General features: G+C 35.9%; 1 protein-coding gene and 1 pseudogene across 1 annotated transcript; both read left to right on the forward strand.

Moving 5' to 3' along the window:
* The first annotated feature begins 6,077 nt into the window (after window positions 1-6,077).
* Window positions 6,078-7,019, forward strand: LOC103553317 (olfactory receptor 52E2-like). The gene has a single exon (XM_008523830.2). It carries the CDS (start codon window positions 6,084-6,086, stop codon window positions 7,017-7,019), a length of 936 nt encoding a protein of 311 aa, XP_008522052.2. The 5' UTR covers window positions 6,078-6,083.
* A 7,802-nt stretch (window positions 7,020-14,821) lies between these two features.
* On the forward strand, window positions 14,822-15,754 carry LOC103554051 (olfactory receptor 52J3-like; annotated as a pseudogene).
* The last annotated feature ends 2,104 nt before the right edge of the window (window positions 15,755-17,858 follow it).

Consider the following 17,858-nt stretch of genomic DNA (forward strand, 5'->3'; position numbering starts at 1 on the left):
TTCATTATGGCTTTGAGCAGCATGAAACTTTGCTCGAATATCATAGATTTGCACAGAATAGATGACTGATACATCTGCACTCCCATCTTTTCCTGCATCAGCCTTCCTCTGATGTACTTTAAGCACAGAAGCCCATGCACAAGTTGTTCTTAAGGAAAGTTGCAGGCTAATCTCAACCCATAAAAGAGTAAAACAAAGACAGTCTATCCAGGGGCCACCAACCCACAGAATTCTTTTTTTGAATGTACACTGTGATGCATATATGTTGCTGGAGAATTCCCCTCATCTATTTACTAACACATACATCATCTGACATATTTATGTATGTCTTAAGTATGAGTCTTGTGTAAGCTACATATATTCAGCAGAGCACCATTATTTGGAGATTTTATACTTGCAAATTTGCCCACTCCTTAAAATTTATTTGTAACTCAAAATAAAAACTCATGGCACTTTCACAGTCCTTTGCAGACATGCAAAGAGCTGGGAAAAATTTGAGTTGCCTGACATGCTCATTCCCAGTTGAGGTTGAACAAGGTGAGACTCTCGCTTTTTGTTTCAGCTCTCATATGATAAACAGTCATTTTTGCATTCTATTCAGTGCCATGTTTTTGTTTTTGTGCTTTTATTTGATGATCTCACTATTTATAATGGCTGCCAAGCATAATGCTGAAGTGCACTAGAATAAATATTTGTAAATTTACTTATGAAGTGCACCAGAATAAGATAATATTTTTGTTTTTTTCCTAAGTGCCAGAAGGTTGCCATGTGCCTGGTAAAAAATATAACTTTGTCGGATAAGCTTCATTCAGGTATGAGTTAAAGTATTGTTGGTTGTGAGCTAAAAGTTAATGAACTAAAAATATGGTCCACCCAGACAAGGAAGAGGAAATTTACCTATCTGTAAATGAAGCCACTCTAGCAACACGTACAGTGTGTGATAAGGATATCAAAAAGATGAAAAAGAGGCTAAATTTATGGATTCATGAGATGAAAACTAATATAAAAATAGTGTGAGGTCAGAGAAATTTACAGTCATGTTCTCAGGGTCAGAAACATGTCAAACTCTTTTCCTGCTCGTCCTAGCTGGCTAGCACATTTCAAAAGACAATGAAGCATGAAAAATGTCAAATTCACCTCTGAGGCAGGTTCTGCTTATCAGGAGGCTGCAGAAGAATTCTTTTAAATGCCTGCTATCTAGGCATTTTTTAATGGCTAGGCATTTTTTAATTGCCCTTGTGGTCTAGTGGTTAAGATTAGGCACTCTCACTGCAGTGGCCAGATTCATTTCCCCATTAGGGAACCCTGTCTTGGTTGTCATACTATGGTGGCTGCATGTTGCTGTGATGCTGAAAGCTATGCCATCAGTTCAAATACCATCAGGGTCACCCATGGTGGATAGGTTTCAGTGGAGCTTCCAAACTCAGACAAACTAGGAAGAAGGACTTGGCCACATACTTCCCCAAAAACTGGTCAGGAAAACCCTGTGAATAGCGCAAGCATTGTCTGATATAGCACGGGAAGGTGAGAGGATGGTGCAAAAAAGAACAGGCAGGATTCTTCTCTGCTGTACACAGAGTTGCTAGGAGTTGGAATCGACTGGATAGCACTAACAGAAATGTGTACAAGAAAGGGATTGTGTGGAAGACCAGGTTTTAAGCACTGATGCGACTGGCTTCTTGTACAAGGCTATTGGGAAATGAATATATATAACATGAGTGGCCTCCAAAGTTCCTGGCTTTTAATCATTTAAAGACTGCAGTTAATCATTTGTAAGAACTATGTACTTAATGAGGTGTCTTTAAGCAGAAACACACATAAAGCAAGGTTATGTATTGATAGATTGACATTGAAATGGTGTGACAAGAAGCTTGAAGGAACCCAACTCTGTTTCCCCTAGGAACAATGGTTCCATATTTTCTAATTCAGTGTTCAAGATGACTACATAGAACAGAAACTACTGAGAACAATAAGAATGGACTAGGTGTTTGTATGAATACATATTGTATAATGTGAATGCACACACACACACACACTATATATATATATATATATATGGGCTTGCTCTCTCTTTCCCCCATGAGAGAACTCATGGGTTGAGGGAGTCTCTCTTGGAGCAGAGCAGTGCCAGGTGGGGGGAGAGGTGATGTGGGTAAAGTGAAACTTTTCTTTGTATCCTTTTCAATCCGTCTTCTGTGCTCCACGGGAGTCCTGTAACCTCTCATCTGGATTCCGCAACTCTCATAAAGGCATTTTCATCCATTAATTGTTTTAAATCAGTGTTTCTGTGAAGGGAGGGATACTGGGACCTCTTATTCTGGCATCTTGCTAATCTGAACTGCACTTTTCTGCCTTCACTTCCTTGGAGGCTAGGGCTCCCTAATGGCTCTCTTTTCTTGAGTCAGAGCCAGATTAGAAGCTAGAATCCTCAGAGACCTGGTATCCTTTACACAACTGGCTCTAAGAGGTTTTCTATTGAAAGCTCCTTCCTGGCAAAGAGCAATGCCCTCATAAAGACAGAGCAGGTTGAGACAAAACAGAGACAGGATTGCATCCTGGTACTCAGTCTGGTGAGTCTTCCCTGTCTCCCAGCTCACGGTGCATCCACAGGTCACAGTGCTGGATGAAGGAAAGAAGAGGGATAGGAGAGGAAGAGAGGAGATGCAGGATAAACCTTAGGGAAAGAGTAAGGCTGAAGCTTAGGAAAAGAATAGGATCACATTTAGGAAGGGTCATATAATACTCATAAAAGCATTTGGATTTCAACCTGAATCCTTTTGCTGTGCATTTTAGAAAAATCAGTCTCCTGATATCTAAAGAATGATGGATAGCATAGCATCTTTGGGATACGTTCATAATGTTTTAAAATAATTTTCAATTTAAAACTAACAAAATATTTAGGGTTTTTATCTTTACTATCTCTATATAATAGATGAAAAGTGCTTGTTGTTTGCTTTTCTTTATTACAGAGAGAGTAAGTCATGAAGCTGGTTTCAACGCAGTTAGTCTGACTGCAGAGCTCATGCTTGTAAGCACTGCAAATTATTGTGCTGTGATGAACCCAAGAGATGATGAGGGTTTGAACTGGCTGCATTAGGATGGAGATACATGTATTGATTTTAAAGATACTAGAGAAGTAGAATCATTTTTTTCTTTTTAACATATGAAGAGGAGAGAAGGATGCCATTTAGATTTCTGATCTAGCCAGTTCACTGAATGGTGATGATGTAAAACAGACAAATACAAAGTTTCATTTTTCTGTATATGTCTTCCAGTTGTTTCTGCTTCGTTACTCATATCACTGTCTCTCTCCTTAACCACCTACCAAGGCCCTATTGTAAAATATAATTAGCTGAGTTTAGAGAGAGAATTCCTCCATTATTTTATTTTTAAACAGAATATAATGTTATTTCTCACTCTAACAAGAACAATAATAAAACAAAAAATCAGAAACGTAGCTTATTTTTCTCCTTTGATGATGAGCCTGCACCTAGTAGCTAAAGTAATTCTCTTATTTGTTGAGAATCTATTGCATTATAGGGATGATAAAAAAAGGGAAAACATTGTTTTTATAGCTTTATGAGACTGTTGCCTACCTTCCTGATCTTCAGAGATGTTATTTAGGAATACAAAAATTTCGTTTAATTAAAGAATCTTCCCTTGGCACTTACATTGATAAATTACAGAAAATATTGCTTCCATAATTAAATCCTACTTTCACTCCTTGTGTTGTTCACGTCACACTTTTTTTTTTTTTTTTTTTAAAGATTTTATTTTTTCCCTTTTTCTCCCCAAAGCCCCCCAGCACATAGTTGTGCATTCTCCGTTGTGGGTTCTTCTAGCTGTGGCATGTGGGACGCTGCCTCAGCGTGGTCTGATGAGCAGTGCCATGTCCACGCCCAGGATTCGAACCAACGAAACACTGGGCCGCCTGCAGCGGAGCGCGTGAACTTAACCACTCGGCCACGGGGCCAGCCCCGACGTCACACTTTTTTAGAGAGTATTCACTATTCCATTATAAGGGCAGAACATTACAAAAGAAAGCTTCATTCTTATCTTTTTTTTCACTTGAAATGTTTGGCAAGAAGTTTATAGATTTTTCTTTTTAGTAATTTTATTGAGATCATAATGGTTTATAACATTGTGTAATTCTAGTGTACATTATTTATCAACTTCTGAATGCACTTCATCATGTTCACCCCTAGTAGTCTAATTTTTATCCATCACCATACACATGTGCCCCTTTATCTCTTTTGCCTACCCCCCAACCCACTTCCCCTCTGGTAACCACTGATCTGTTCTCTTCATCCATGTATTTGCTATCTTCCACATATGAGTGAAATCATGCATTATTTGTCTTTCTCTGTCTGGCTTATTTTGCTTAACTTCATACCCTCAAGGTCCGTCCATTTTGATGCAAATGGGATGATTTTGGATTTTTTTATGGCTGAGTAGTATTACATTGTATATATATACCTCATCTTCTTTATCTACTCATCCATAGAAGGCCACTTGAGTTGCTTACACATCTTGGCTGTTGTGAATAATAGTAAAAAAAAAAAAAGGCTTTATTCTTATGGACACTTCACAGAGTGTCTTTACAAGTAACATCTCCTGTTCTTAGCTTCCCTTCTTTCCAAAGGTTTACCATTTCCTCCCGGAAATTCCTTGTGTCTCAACCATATTGTACTGCTCCTTCCCTTACGTATTCATCACGGACACTCTTCTTGCTTTGCTTCTCCAAACCAATGTCTACAAAATACCCTGACTGTCGTACTGAAAATGTGGTAATAAGTAGTATTGCTCCTCTGGAGTCCTCCATAATATGAAAAGACCAAAAGACACTTTTTACTATGAAATGATTACATGTAATGAATGATTGAGTGATTTGAAATTGCTCCGTTAACAAATGCTGTAAGTAAGGTACACGAAAATATATATGTACAGTTTAGGTAACTTTGAAAATGATATTTTCCATTTGTTTAGAATATGCTCCCTATCTAATCTTTCCTTCAACATATTTTCCATGTATCTTAACTCTGAAAGTTATGGTTGCCTCAGGTTTGTAATGAAGATACTCATCTCTTATTCAGATGGATTTAAGTTTAAAAGAGATTATGTGTTTATGTGAATGTGTGTGGAAGAGGGGAAGCTGTGTATATATGGCATGAGCGAGGCATGAATTATCTTTTCCATATTTCCATTCTCTTTCCATTTTAATTTACTTCTTTCCTCTCCACTTTCTTTCTATGGCTCTATAACTATAAGCATTTCAAGCATTTGGAAAGTCTTCTAAACTGTTTGAGGTTCAGATCTATATGTAAAATAGAGTTAAATATGTTCTCCTGTATGTGTTCATAAAGATTAAAGATGATATTTGCAAGGTTTTGACAGCATTGAAGGTAATAGGCAGTACCTCAATAAATGAGAGTTGATGCTGCTATTTTAACTACAATCTACTTCTTTAATTTGTAATATTAATGAATAAATATTAATAAATGGACCAATTTTAACCCTTTAGAATTATTTTTTAATATTTTAGATTGTATTTTAATAACCTGTGTGTTCAATAACAACTCAATACCCATCTTGTATGTTAACACCGATGTGCTAGCATCTAACCAAATGAAACCAATATAAATCACTATTTACAGGGACTGGCATAGCCCCATGTATGTTAAAATTGAAAGTAAGTTATTGATAATGATGAGAGAAGGTACTTAATAAAGTAGGTATTAAGGCAAAATTTAGCATACTGCCAGTTATGAGATCATTGCATGAGATCAATTATGAGAAATTAACAGAGAAGAAAAGTGCTAAAAAAAAGATTAATATATTATACAGAAATTTTTTATTGCAATCCACTGCTTAATCCCCCAGAGCCTTCTCATTGAGAATTCACTTCCTTACATTATTCCTTATGTAGTAGATTTCTAATTGTGTGAATTGAGGAAAATAATGTACACAGTTATATGACATTCTTATTTCTCTAGGTTTCCAACACTGCAGTGTTATATCTGCTGTCCTGCAGACTGCCGAACACATATTTATAAGGAACATGGACTTATGAATTAGCAAGCAGGATGTCTTTTCCCAATGACACCCAGTTTCACCCCTCCTCCTTCTTGTTGCTGGGGATCCCAGGACTGGAAACATTCCACATCTGGATTGGCTTTCCCTTTTGTGCTGTGTACCTGATTGCACTCATTGGGAACTTCACTATTTTGTTTGTGATCCAGGCTGAGAGCAGCCTACACCAGCCTATGTTCTATTTTCTGGCCATGTTGGCTACCATTGACTTGGGTCTCTCCACATCTACCATTCCTAAGATGCTTGGGATCTTCTGGTTTAGCCTCAGGGAAATCGTCTTTGATGGCTGTATTACCCAGATGTTTTTCATCCACAACTTCACTGGTATGGAGTCAGCAGTTCTCTTGTCAATGGCTTATGACCGTTATGTGGCCATCTGCAACCCACTCCGATATAGCACCATCCTCACTAACAAGGTTGTTTGTGTGATTGGTCTTGGTGTGTTAGTGAGGTCATTTATTTCTGTTATCCCTTTCGTATTTCTCATTTTGCGATTGCCCTTCTGTGGGAATCACGTCATTCCCCATACCTACTGCGAGCACATGGGTGTTGCTCGCCTATCTTGTGCCAGCATCAAGATCAATATCATCTATGGTTTGGGTGCTATTTCAATCCTAGTGTTTGACATCATAGCCATTGCCCTTTCTTATGTTCAGATACTCCGTGCTGTTTTCCGTCTTCCCTCTCGTGAAGCCCGACTCAAGTCTCTCAGCACGTGTGGTTCTCATGTTTGTGTAATCCTTGCATTCTATACGCCAGCCCTCTTCTCCTTCATGACGCATCGCTTTGGCCGAAATGTCTCCCGTTATATTCACATACTTCTGGCCAATCTTTATGTCATAGTGCCACCAATGCTCAATCCTGTCATATATGGAGTCAGAACCAAGCAGATCTATGACCCTGTGAAGAAAATATTATTAAAAAAATAAGGAATTGAAAGGAATAGCACCGAGTGAGATGACACTTTGAGCATAAAATCATCTTGTTATAATAAATTAAGTAAATTCAAATGTGCTTGACAGAAAGGTTTATTTTGGCTCCCTTCTGTAAGTATTTTAATGAGTTCAGAGAGTGAAAGCCTTAGCTTTGTTATTTAATTCCTCTGGTAAATGATGGCCTGTCAGATTTTTTAAATCGCTAATATCAGTAGATTTAAAGTACAATTTACAAAGTCTGCCTTACTTTTTGGGCTCTAGAGGCCCTTTATCATGCATGTGGATGTTTTTGGTGATTGTCACTCTATTTTCATCTCCAAGTCTTCTTGTTTCTATTTTTCTTTATAATTTTGCATCCTTTCTTGTCTCTCCTCCCGTTTCCTAACTCTATCTTTTTTGTCTACCTTCAGAAATCTGTTGTTTTCCTTCCATCATAAGGAGTGTATTATGGTATTCATGATTTCATCATAAATACAGTAAATATCCAAAATTGCATCATAAATTAATTACTGATTAGTACATGGAAAGGAAGAGAGAAAAATGAATGGTATTACAAAAAGCTTCATTGTAAATTTTTGTCTAGAGTTTGTCACAAATATATTTAGGTTTTCATACACCAAATTATGATATACACATAAAGAAAGAACCACTGATAGCCTAGAGAGATTGCTCATTTTCACCTCCTTATTTCTATTTCTTTTCTCATGTGTTTTTAGATTCATTTTGTAGTTATTGTTTCCTTTGTCCTCTCTTTGTTCATAAGATTTTAATAGTTAAATAGAATTTGGGTTCAGTCTTAGTCCTGTAGTTAGTATATAAGTTTCAGTGAGCCTCAATTTCTTTATTTTACAAACATGGTCAAAGTTTAATATCAAAGATTAAGCATGAAGACTTACTGATAAAAGCTTCTAAAGTAGACAGTACAGTGCCCTATATGTTTTTTATAGTAAATACAAAATAGTTCTTAGCCATTAGTATTATCATCATCATTATTATTTGTGTTACTTTGTTTTGCTTTTTATTCTCTTGACAACAGTGCTTCTATCAAAGATACGTGTGGGCTTTTATTTTAATATCATTCTCACATAAAATACTCTGAAGCTGAAGCGACACAACTAACATATAATGATTATGAAATAGTATATATGTATAAATATTAAAATAAATTGTTGAGATTTTATAAAAACTTTGCGATAGCCTTTAAATTCTTGTTCAAGGGAAATTGAAAAAAATGCTCATTTTCCCTAAGTCCACCTCAAATTACATTTATATTTTCATACATACGTTTCATATTACCTCTTAGGCTTTAAAAAAAGGATTTTTTAATTTGGAAATAATTATTTACATAATTGATTTTTATCTTCCTGCATCTGTAAGTTATCTCTACAATCTTTTGTCATCTTAGTTCATATTCTCCGAATCCTAATCATATATTCCTCTCCCCAACTTTCAGTAGCCTAATTTCTTGCATCAACTATGTGATAACTCTGTCTCTGAAGTCTCTTTAGCACCAGCCACTTGCAGTCAGGCAGTGGAGTTAATTTTATTTCATAGGTATCTCTTAGGTATTTTTCTTTCTGCTTCCAATCTTACTGCCTATATACTAGTGACCAGCATAGAATATTTGGACTTTTGCTACAGTCTCCATGCCAAACATCTCTCCAAGCTTCAGTTTTCCTATCACACTTTACATCCTTCCTGGTCTTCACTTTGTATAGGTATGCCTAATCATTGATAAACTCCTCTATAATCCAAACATACCTAATTTGCAAGAGTCAGTGCATTTTGCTCCCTTCCTCATTCACTAAATACTAATGCCATACCAATTATCTGGCATTTTCATTTTAATTTTTAAAATCTACTATTAAAATAAAAGTCTTATTTCAGAAAAAGAAAAACATTGGCTCACATGGGACTGAATTTCTATGTCAGTAAATTCTAGGACAATTCCCATCACACTCTTGAAAGTAGAGATATATTCACTTTCTTTGTTTACTGTGCACTTATGCTTAGTTCTCTTACTTACAACTTAATGTTATAATAACTTGCAGTGACTGTTTATCATCTTGTCTCCCTCCAGACCATAAACAACTTGATATTACTTTATTTATTCATTTAGTGGCTCATAATGTGACTCACACAGCTATTCAATAAATGTCTGCAGAATGAATCAAAAAAAGAGTGAAAGAACTTATATGCTTATTATTAGTCATCGAACAATGCAAGAAGGTTGACATTAAACGTATGTATTGATAAGTGATCATTGCCAACAGAAAAAAAATGTATAGAAACAGGCTGAAAAAAAGGATATTATACTGCATTGAGAAGATATAAGTAAATGATTTAATTCTAAAAATAGTGAGTGAGTGAGTGAGTGGAGCACAAGCACATCTTTCCAACCCAACTAATTTATTCATGCAAAATGCAATGTAAATTTGCAGATTATTTCTGGAAAATGATTTTAACACTATGTAATAATTGTCAAACATGTTTGCAGTTATTATTCTGGTTAGGATGTCTCAGACTGCAAATAAAAGAAAATCCAGGTATAAATTTGCTTTAACTATAATGAAATATATTATTTCACATAATAAGCCCAGTAGAAGGGTAAAATCCAAAGCTGATTGTTTCAGTGGCCCACAGGGTAACAAAGGTTTCAGTTTCTCTCTAGCCTTTTAGGAGCTAAAAGTACTCCTCTCAAACAGGGACATTGAAATTTTCCTTTTATGACTGGGTGTCTAGAATTAGGTCTTATGACTATTTCTAAACACACTATTGATAAAGTAATTGTATATACCGTCAAAGGTTTACACTAATCATCTCAAGTAGGATAAATATTTAGTAGTCAACACAATACCCAATGCATCAAGTGATTTAATTTCTAGAGAAATTTCTAGAGATGTCTTCTTTGTTAATTATAATTTATTCATTAAATATATAATTTCAAAGAACATACTCAGTGACAGGTATTTTGTTGGATGAAAGATACAAATGTCATGAGATAAATATGGTCCCTCATGAACAAAAACTTACAGTATAATGTTACAAAGATTTACATGTAATTACATTTACTTACTTATTTGTATCATATGCATAGCACTATTTGCAGTTGTAAAATATTGGAGAAATGTGTAATAAGGAGTGATGATTAAATGAGTATGTATTATATATAGTAATAAAACTTGACAGATAAATTTCACTATTTTGAGTTGAATGAGAAACAGAAAAACACAATCACTTTTAAAGACATTTCTGTATATAAGTATATAAGGAAAACATTTTGGTTAGTGATTTTTTCAAGTATATATGTAAAAATATACTAATTTTTTATTTTTTGAATTGACTGAAATGACAGGCATTATATAACAAAAATTATGTAAATGTAATGAAATATAAGAATGAAATTTATTGCCTAGAGGTAAAAGTGGTATAATATCATGAAACATTCTAAGTCTTCTCTTCTCATGAATTTTATTATGTGTATAAAATTCGATCAACATTCTTTGAAACAGTTTCTATTGGTCTTCTTCCTGCATTATTCTCAAGAGCCACATTTCTGTTTTCTTCCTAGCAATTTTTGTTTTCAGAAAAGGGAAAATGTATAAAATATTTTTACCCATGCACTTTATAATTGTATCAATCTCAACATGACGTTACAATGAGCTACTAATCCAAAGGGACCTCACCTGATTGCCCTGCCAGTTCTCATTTGTTGGTCATTTCTGGAATCTCTTCTTAGAAATTAGATCCCAACAAAATACTGGAGCTCTCAATCTTGAAATCATGACACACTTTTCTGCTTCCTTTCCATCCTCTCGGTTCCCTGTCTCTCTACTCCATTCTCTCCCATCTTTTAATTCCGCCCACTCTATATCTCCTCTTTCCCACATTCTTTTTTCACTCATCGCAACATTTTTTTCTGAAGCACACACATGTACACATACACCCCTAAATATGTGCTTGCCCCAACACAAATATCATTCCTCATCTGCAGGTAAGAGTGTACACAAGCACACACACACTCGTGTATATACGTATATGTACATACAAACGTACATTTATACACACACATAATGTTGGGAGAATTTAAAAAATGGAAAATATATTTCTGTCATGTAAATTCTTCCACAAGTTACCAGTGGTTTAACAATCAGATTCAAAATTCCTTAATCTTGAGAAACTTTATCTACTGGTTCTCAAGTGCCTTTATAATGTGGCTTTAGCACACTATTTCGCTATTTTCACTTCCTAAGTTGATAGGCAGAACCTCATCCCCAAGTGCTTTCTTCCAGAAGAGAAACTAACTACAGACACTTTTCTCTTGTGCAATTAGAGCCATGGCCATTTAATCAATATATATAAACTAACACCTCATAAAAATACTTCCTCATTGAGGAATGTAAAATTGAGTTGAATACGATAATATTAAATGTAATTAGACTTTATCCTCCACAATACTCCACTTTTTTCTTTGAAATGACTTACTTTGTTCATGTCTATAACTTAGTCATTTGTTCAAAGCATATTTAATAAGAAACATTACTCAGTATCTTGTGCCAGGCACTGTGGTGCACACAAGGATGTACATGATAAAAACAGGATTTTGCTCCCTAGTAGATGAGGCATATCAGTGTTACAGTTATGACGTTCCAAATGAAGATAATGAGTGCTGGGAGTGCATATGGGAAGGCGGGAAGGGAGAGAAGGGGGAGAGGTGATCAGGAAAGAGGGCACAGTCAAGCTGTATGGAAGAATAAGTTGATTTCTCTAGGCATAGAATAATCGAGTACATTCTACGAAAATAAAAAGAAAATATTTTAAGCATTGTATATTTGATTTGGCTTATTTCAGTGCACTTACCTGTGCAGTCTAATAGGACTCTCTACAATGTGCCACACGTGCAACAGTAGCTTTCTCCTCTTTTGGTGAACATAATCACTTATTTCTTTTGTATATTTAGCTAGAAGTAATTAGGGCTCCACAGGGAACATTTAGAATTAATAAATGCTTCCAGGTTCCACGGTAGTTAGTAGATGCTCCATATCTTTATGAATACTTAGAATTAGCAGTCTCAATTTCAGCCATACTGGATGGGTTGTAGGGTATCACACTGTGGTTTGAATTAATATTTTCCTGATGAGTAACAGTGATGAAAAATTTTTCGTATGTTAATTGGATATTCTCTTCCTTTAAAGAGCCAGATTGATGGTTCAAAACCTTGGGAACTTCCCAGACCCCTGTACATGGACGGCAAAGAGAGACCAAAGAGAGAAGGAAACCATTCCAGGTTGGTAGATGGTAGGCTTAATAAGCAAGGAAACTTACATACAGGCTTGTCTTAAAAGTTTCTGTAGTGGTTCTAACTGAGTGCAGTCACATATTCGGTCTAGCTGGTTTCAAGAATACCTTACTCACTCAAGGTTGTGTGCTTGAGAACTGTGGGAACAGTGAGTAGAATGCATGTTCCAAAGATAAGGATGTGGGTGAGGAGCCTCTGATTTCCTGGGTCCAGCTCACAGGTCAACTGGTAGTCATATCCTCTTGATGGCTTCCTCCAACACAGATTAAGATTATTGTTCTTATTTTTATCTTGAGTTGTTGGCCGTCTCTTTACCGATTTACAGTAATTTCAATACACTATTTTAATGTGTTCTTAATATAAGGGTTTTAACTGATATATGTAATGGGAATATCATCTCCCAGTCAGTGATTTGCCTACTAGGTCACTATTTTTGGTAAACAAGTTCTTGCACTTTAGTATGATTAAGTAATAAGACTTAATTTTATTTTTTATCCATTACATTGAAAAATACATTTTGATTTGTTACCCTGCAATATTACGATAATACATCTTTCCTTTCTTTGGCCTCAATATATTTCACATCTCTATATATACTTCGGGTTATTTTATTTTTATGTTAAACCAATTTTTATTAACTTACATTTAAAGCCACTAAGACGAGCACTGCATGGAGAACAAATGAGAGTATTTGCCTTAATTGATAGCCGTGATCTATTAATAAACTATTGATGAGTGTTAAGACACAGATGTGGGAAGGAGATATACACATATTGGTAGTTATTGCCCTGAATCTGCATTGTTATAACATCTACTAAAATCAGCACACAAAATTCCCCCGATAAGACATTCTGTTCGCTTCATACAAACACGTTTGGGTAGCATCACTTTTATATCTCTTACTTCCTGTTGACAACATATATGTGTGTGGGAGTGGAATAGAGGTGAGCGTCTGCATCTATGGAAGTCGCTCTATCCCGGGTGCAGATAATGAAATCATTCTCAAGAGACTCTGAGGTGTTATCCTGGCTCATACGGGGCATTTGAATGGCTTTGTTTTCAGACAGGCCTCCAGGGAGCCTAAGTATGGGTGATAAAACTTTATTCTTTACATTAGATTCACTATAGCTCTCTTGTCCTAGTTCTGCTGGAGATGAGTTTCCTATTAAATGTGTGATGGAGATGGGTAGTGATCAGAAACTCTTCTCTAAGAGTGAAGGATCAGGCCACAGTTGCATTTATTAAGCTAATATATTCTCACTCCTAGACAAAGATTTCCTGACTAAAAGGGGTGTTTACTGAATCATGCTGAGAGAACTTTAGTTTAACTTAACTAACTCTAGATGAAACTTATAATTGTGGTATAAATGATGATCGCACTTTCAGGGATGATGGTGTATTAGAGCCTGGTCTTCTATAATAACAATTAAAAATTGAACTCATCAGAGGCCCAGGCGAAGTGCAGGTTTGTAAAGCTGATTACAGAGAGCGAAGCAGAGAAATAAGTCTGGAGATGACACTGCATTCAGTCTTGAAGGATTTACTGACCGGAGAATCTCTCTATTTTAATGTCATTAATAAAATACTTCTTAAACTTGGTCTTTTCTCTCTCACTTTTCTCAGGAGTCAATTAGAGCTGAGACTGACCTTCCTTCCTCTTTTCTTTACACTTCCTTCTCTCTTTCCTTCCTCTCCTTTTTTCTGTTCTCCTTCATTCTTTCCTTTACTCTTCTGTCTCTCATTTTTTCTTAGCTCTTTCTTTCTTCTTCTTTTTTCTCTGTGAAAGAAAGAAAAAAGAAGGGGAAAAGAAAGAGAGAAAGACATATGAGAAAGATATATAAGGAAGAAAGAAAGCGAGAGAAAGCCACAGAGAAGGAAGAAAAGAAAGAGAGAAAGAAAGATCACAACAGTGTATCTGTAGGGGTATATAAGTAAACATGGACAGAAGAATTAATGAGGCATAGCTCTTCATTTTGGATGTCATTTTCTGAACATGTGACATTGTAAAACATGATTCTGAGCAAACCTGTTTAAGAAATACTGCTGGATTTTCCATCGTTCTACATGCCTAGGTTCACCCATGTTGCATTTATTGTCATGTTCTGTGTGCAGGTATCTATAACAGTGGTCCCGTGATTTGTGTTATGTATTTAAGTAAAGTGTATTTTCTCTTCAAAGACTGAGATCTCAAAAGAAACCCTCCCTGATAGTTTTTAGTTCATTCAATCTTTTGTATGGCCTTTTGGCAAATGAGTATAGGATCTTATTGTCTTAAACATCAGCGGGAGATCTTTCATAAGGTTAATATTCCTTCCACTTGAAGAGTGCTCAGTCAGTGGCTACATCTGCTTTTGAACTGAAGTTTTAGCATTAGCTTTTCTAATAAGAATAATACAAATAAAAATCAAGCCTTCCAGAGGAGTTTCGAGAATGTGTTTATAACTCTCATTTTTCCTTCTAGCGGCGGTCAACTACTTCTCTTCTTGTCAGTGGCAAGATGTTCCACACCAACACTTCCACTTTCCACCCAGACACCTTTTTTTGTACAGGCATTCCAGGACTTGAGCGTTCCAGGGCTGGATCTCCCTGCCTTTTCGCTCCATTTACTTAATGGCTCTGCTGGGCAATTCTACCATTTTGTTGATCATCTGATCTGACTGGACTCTGTGGGACCCTGTGTTCTCCTTTCTAGCCATCTTATCAGCCATAGATCTGGCCCTGTCCACATCCTCAGTGCCCCGAATACTGGGTATCTTCTGGTTTGATGCACGTGAAATTAGTTTTAGGGCCTGTGAGGCCCAGATGGTTCTCATACACACCTTCACAGGAATGGAGTCTGCTGTTCTGCTGGCAATGGCCTTTGACCGCTATGTGGCTATCTGTGCACCTCTCCACTACACAACAATCCTGACACCCAGAGTGCTATCAGCCATTGGTATGGGCATTATATGAGTCCAGTCCTGTTCATGTTGCCCATTGTGTACCTACCCATTGTCTGCCTTTCTGTGGGGCTCGAATTATTGCCTACTCCTACTGTGAGCACATGGGCATGGCCCAGTTGGCCTGTGCCAGCATTAGAATTAATGACATTTATGGGCTTTTTGTAGCTTCTTTTCTTATTTTGGAGGTGGCAGTGGTTGTAACCTCTTATGCCTTACATCATTGGTGCGGTTTTCTGCCTCCTATCTTGGGATGCTCATCACAAGGCTCAGAGCAGATGTGAGTCCCATGGTGGAGTTTTGTGTGTTTCCTATACACCCTCCTTATTCTCTTTTCTCACTCACCAATTTGGCAAAAAACTTCTGGTTATGTCCATATTCTTGTTACCAATCTCTATGTGGGCATCCAACCTGCCCTCAACCCTATTATTTATGGTGCCAGGACAAAGCAGATTTGTGAGCGTGTAATCTGTGCTTTCACCTCAAAGTAGGTTCTCTTGTTTCCTTAGACCTTGAGAGTGTGGATATAACTGAAAGAAATTAACTTTGACTCTACTCTAGGTTGTCTTTTTAAATGTCCCTCACATCTAAAGATCCATAAAAAACAAACTTTGAAGAATGCTTTCTGGTCTTACACCAATGTTTCCTCTCCACATTGGTGTTGTTTATTCTTCTGAATGTAGGGTTCCAGTACAGTAGGAGAAAATCTCCCACTGAAAGTCCTTTCATTTTTAACTATGGAGATTTATTGAACCTCCTTGTCTCTATATTTCAAAATAAGAAATTATTATTATTTGTTTTATAAGTGAAGCTTGAAGGTATAGATTTCTAACGGTGGAATTTTGAATCGTGTGTAATCATTTTGTTTTCCATGGGTATATGTGTTTGTGTGTGCGTATGTTAAATGTATTTATGTAAACTTCTGTCTATATGAGTCACTTCATCTCCAAAGGACTGTTTATGGAATGCAATATACATTCATCCTTTGGGTCTAGATGTTTTGCAAAAGTAAGTGAATCTCAGACAAGTTCAGATAGAAAACAAATTTTCAAACTCAGTTACTTTCAGAGGAATTTGCTGGATTTTCTTGCAGGCATTTTGCATTATCTTATAACGACATCTCTCCACCATAATTCCTGGTGATGTAAGGCATTTTTTGATAATTCTTCCTGAATTGGCTGTTAGTAGAAACTAATGTCCACATAAAAATAATGAAATAGCACATGAGAGCAAGTACTAAGGAGGCTAGGAACTCATTTTCGGATGGCAAATCACCATCCAATGGCAAAGAAATGACCATGCAATTTTAAATGACTAAATGGACCATAACACATCTCTTCAGGGATTGGAAGTATGGAAGATAGATTGTTTTTCATCAAGCAGCATGGACTAGAAACTTCAGTAAAAACTCTCTGTATGGAACTAATGGAGGGTGATGCAAGGGATACCTAAATGCGGTTATTGGAAGAATTTATTTCCTGTGAACACTTTCAGCACATTAAATTCTCTTTTTTCTCTTAGAAATAGGGAGATGCAAATACTAAACTTTCGATGGCCTCTTTGTCAAGTGTTTATCAATCAGCATTCTTCCTGATATTTTTCTTCATTTGGATGCTGCATTTTAAGTAGAACACAAATTTAATAATATTAAAGAATAAAACCCATATAATAGAGAACATTTTTACATTAATAAGTTATTTATTTAATTTTACTAAATCGATTTTAAACCTCCATCTGATACGTGGCCCTCATATGCAATGCCACACAGGTTCACCACACTTTTCCTCAAAGAAACTAAATTCGTGGTGTGTTGCATTTAGAGGAAAAGTTCAGACAAATTTCCAGTTCAACTGATAGGATTCATATGTGTTAATCTGGAAGTAATGATGTTCTCTTTTAAAACTTTAAGAGCAGGTGTATTTTCATGTTCTAGCAGTGTCGTTTATAGTCATAATGTTCACTGTCTCCAATCATCAACTTCCTTTTATGCTTCCACACCCTACAACTAAAAGACAGTAGCGTTCAGTGGCAAAATCACTGGAAATATCTTTTTAAATCCAGTATTTTCTCAGCTATTCAGCTTCCATAAGGAGTACAAGAGGAAATTTACAATTTTTATAATAAAAATGGAGACAGAGTTCTGAAGGGTAGGTATTATTTCTAAGCAAAATTTTATTTTTCATGAGTAAAAAAGAAAAGCAAGATTCACATATTCAAATGATTTTCTTCAATAAAATGTTCATTTCAACACAATTAAAATTGATTATTTATATGGTACAAAATAGGAGTTCAAAATAATATTCTATACAGTACACACACAAATTAAATAGGGAAATTTGATTAAGCATCAAATCAATGCAAAATAATATTGGTTAAAGTTTTAGAAAAACAAAGGCCACATATCATAATATGCAATTCTCCTTTGTCAGTCTGTGAAGATATAGAATAATTTCTTTGTCCAAATATTTCTAAAAGATTCAAATATCTTCCTATAGTTAATGCTTTGTTCCTAATATCTTTCAAGTTTTGAAAAGTTAAAACCTGATTGAGGCCAACTCAAAACCACTTCCCTGCATTATATGTAAGACATAAATA

The sequence above is a fragment of the Equus przewalskii genome, chromosome 6, assembly GCF_037783145.1.
Source record: "Equus przewalskii isolate Varuska chromosome 6, EquPr2, whole genome shotgun sequence".
Classification (NCBI taxonomy): Eukaryota; Metazoa; Chordata; class Mammalia; order Perissodactyla; family Equidae; genus Equus; species Equus przewalskii.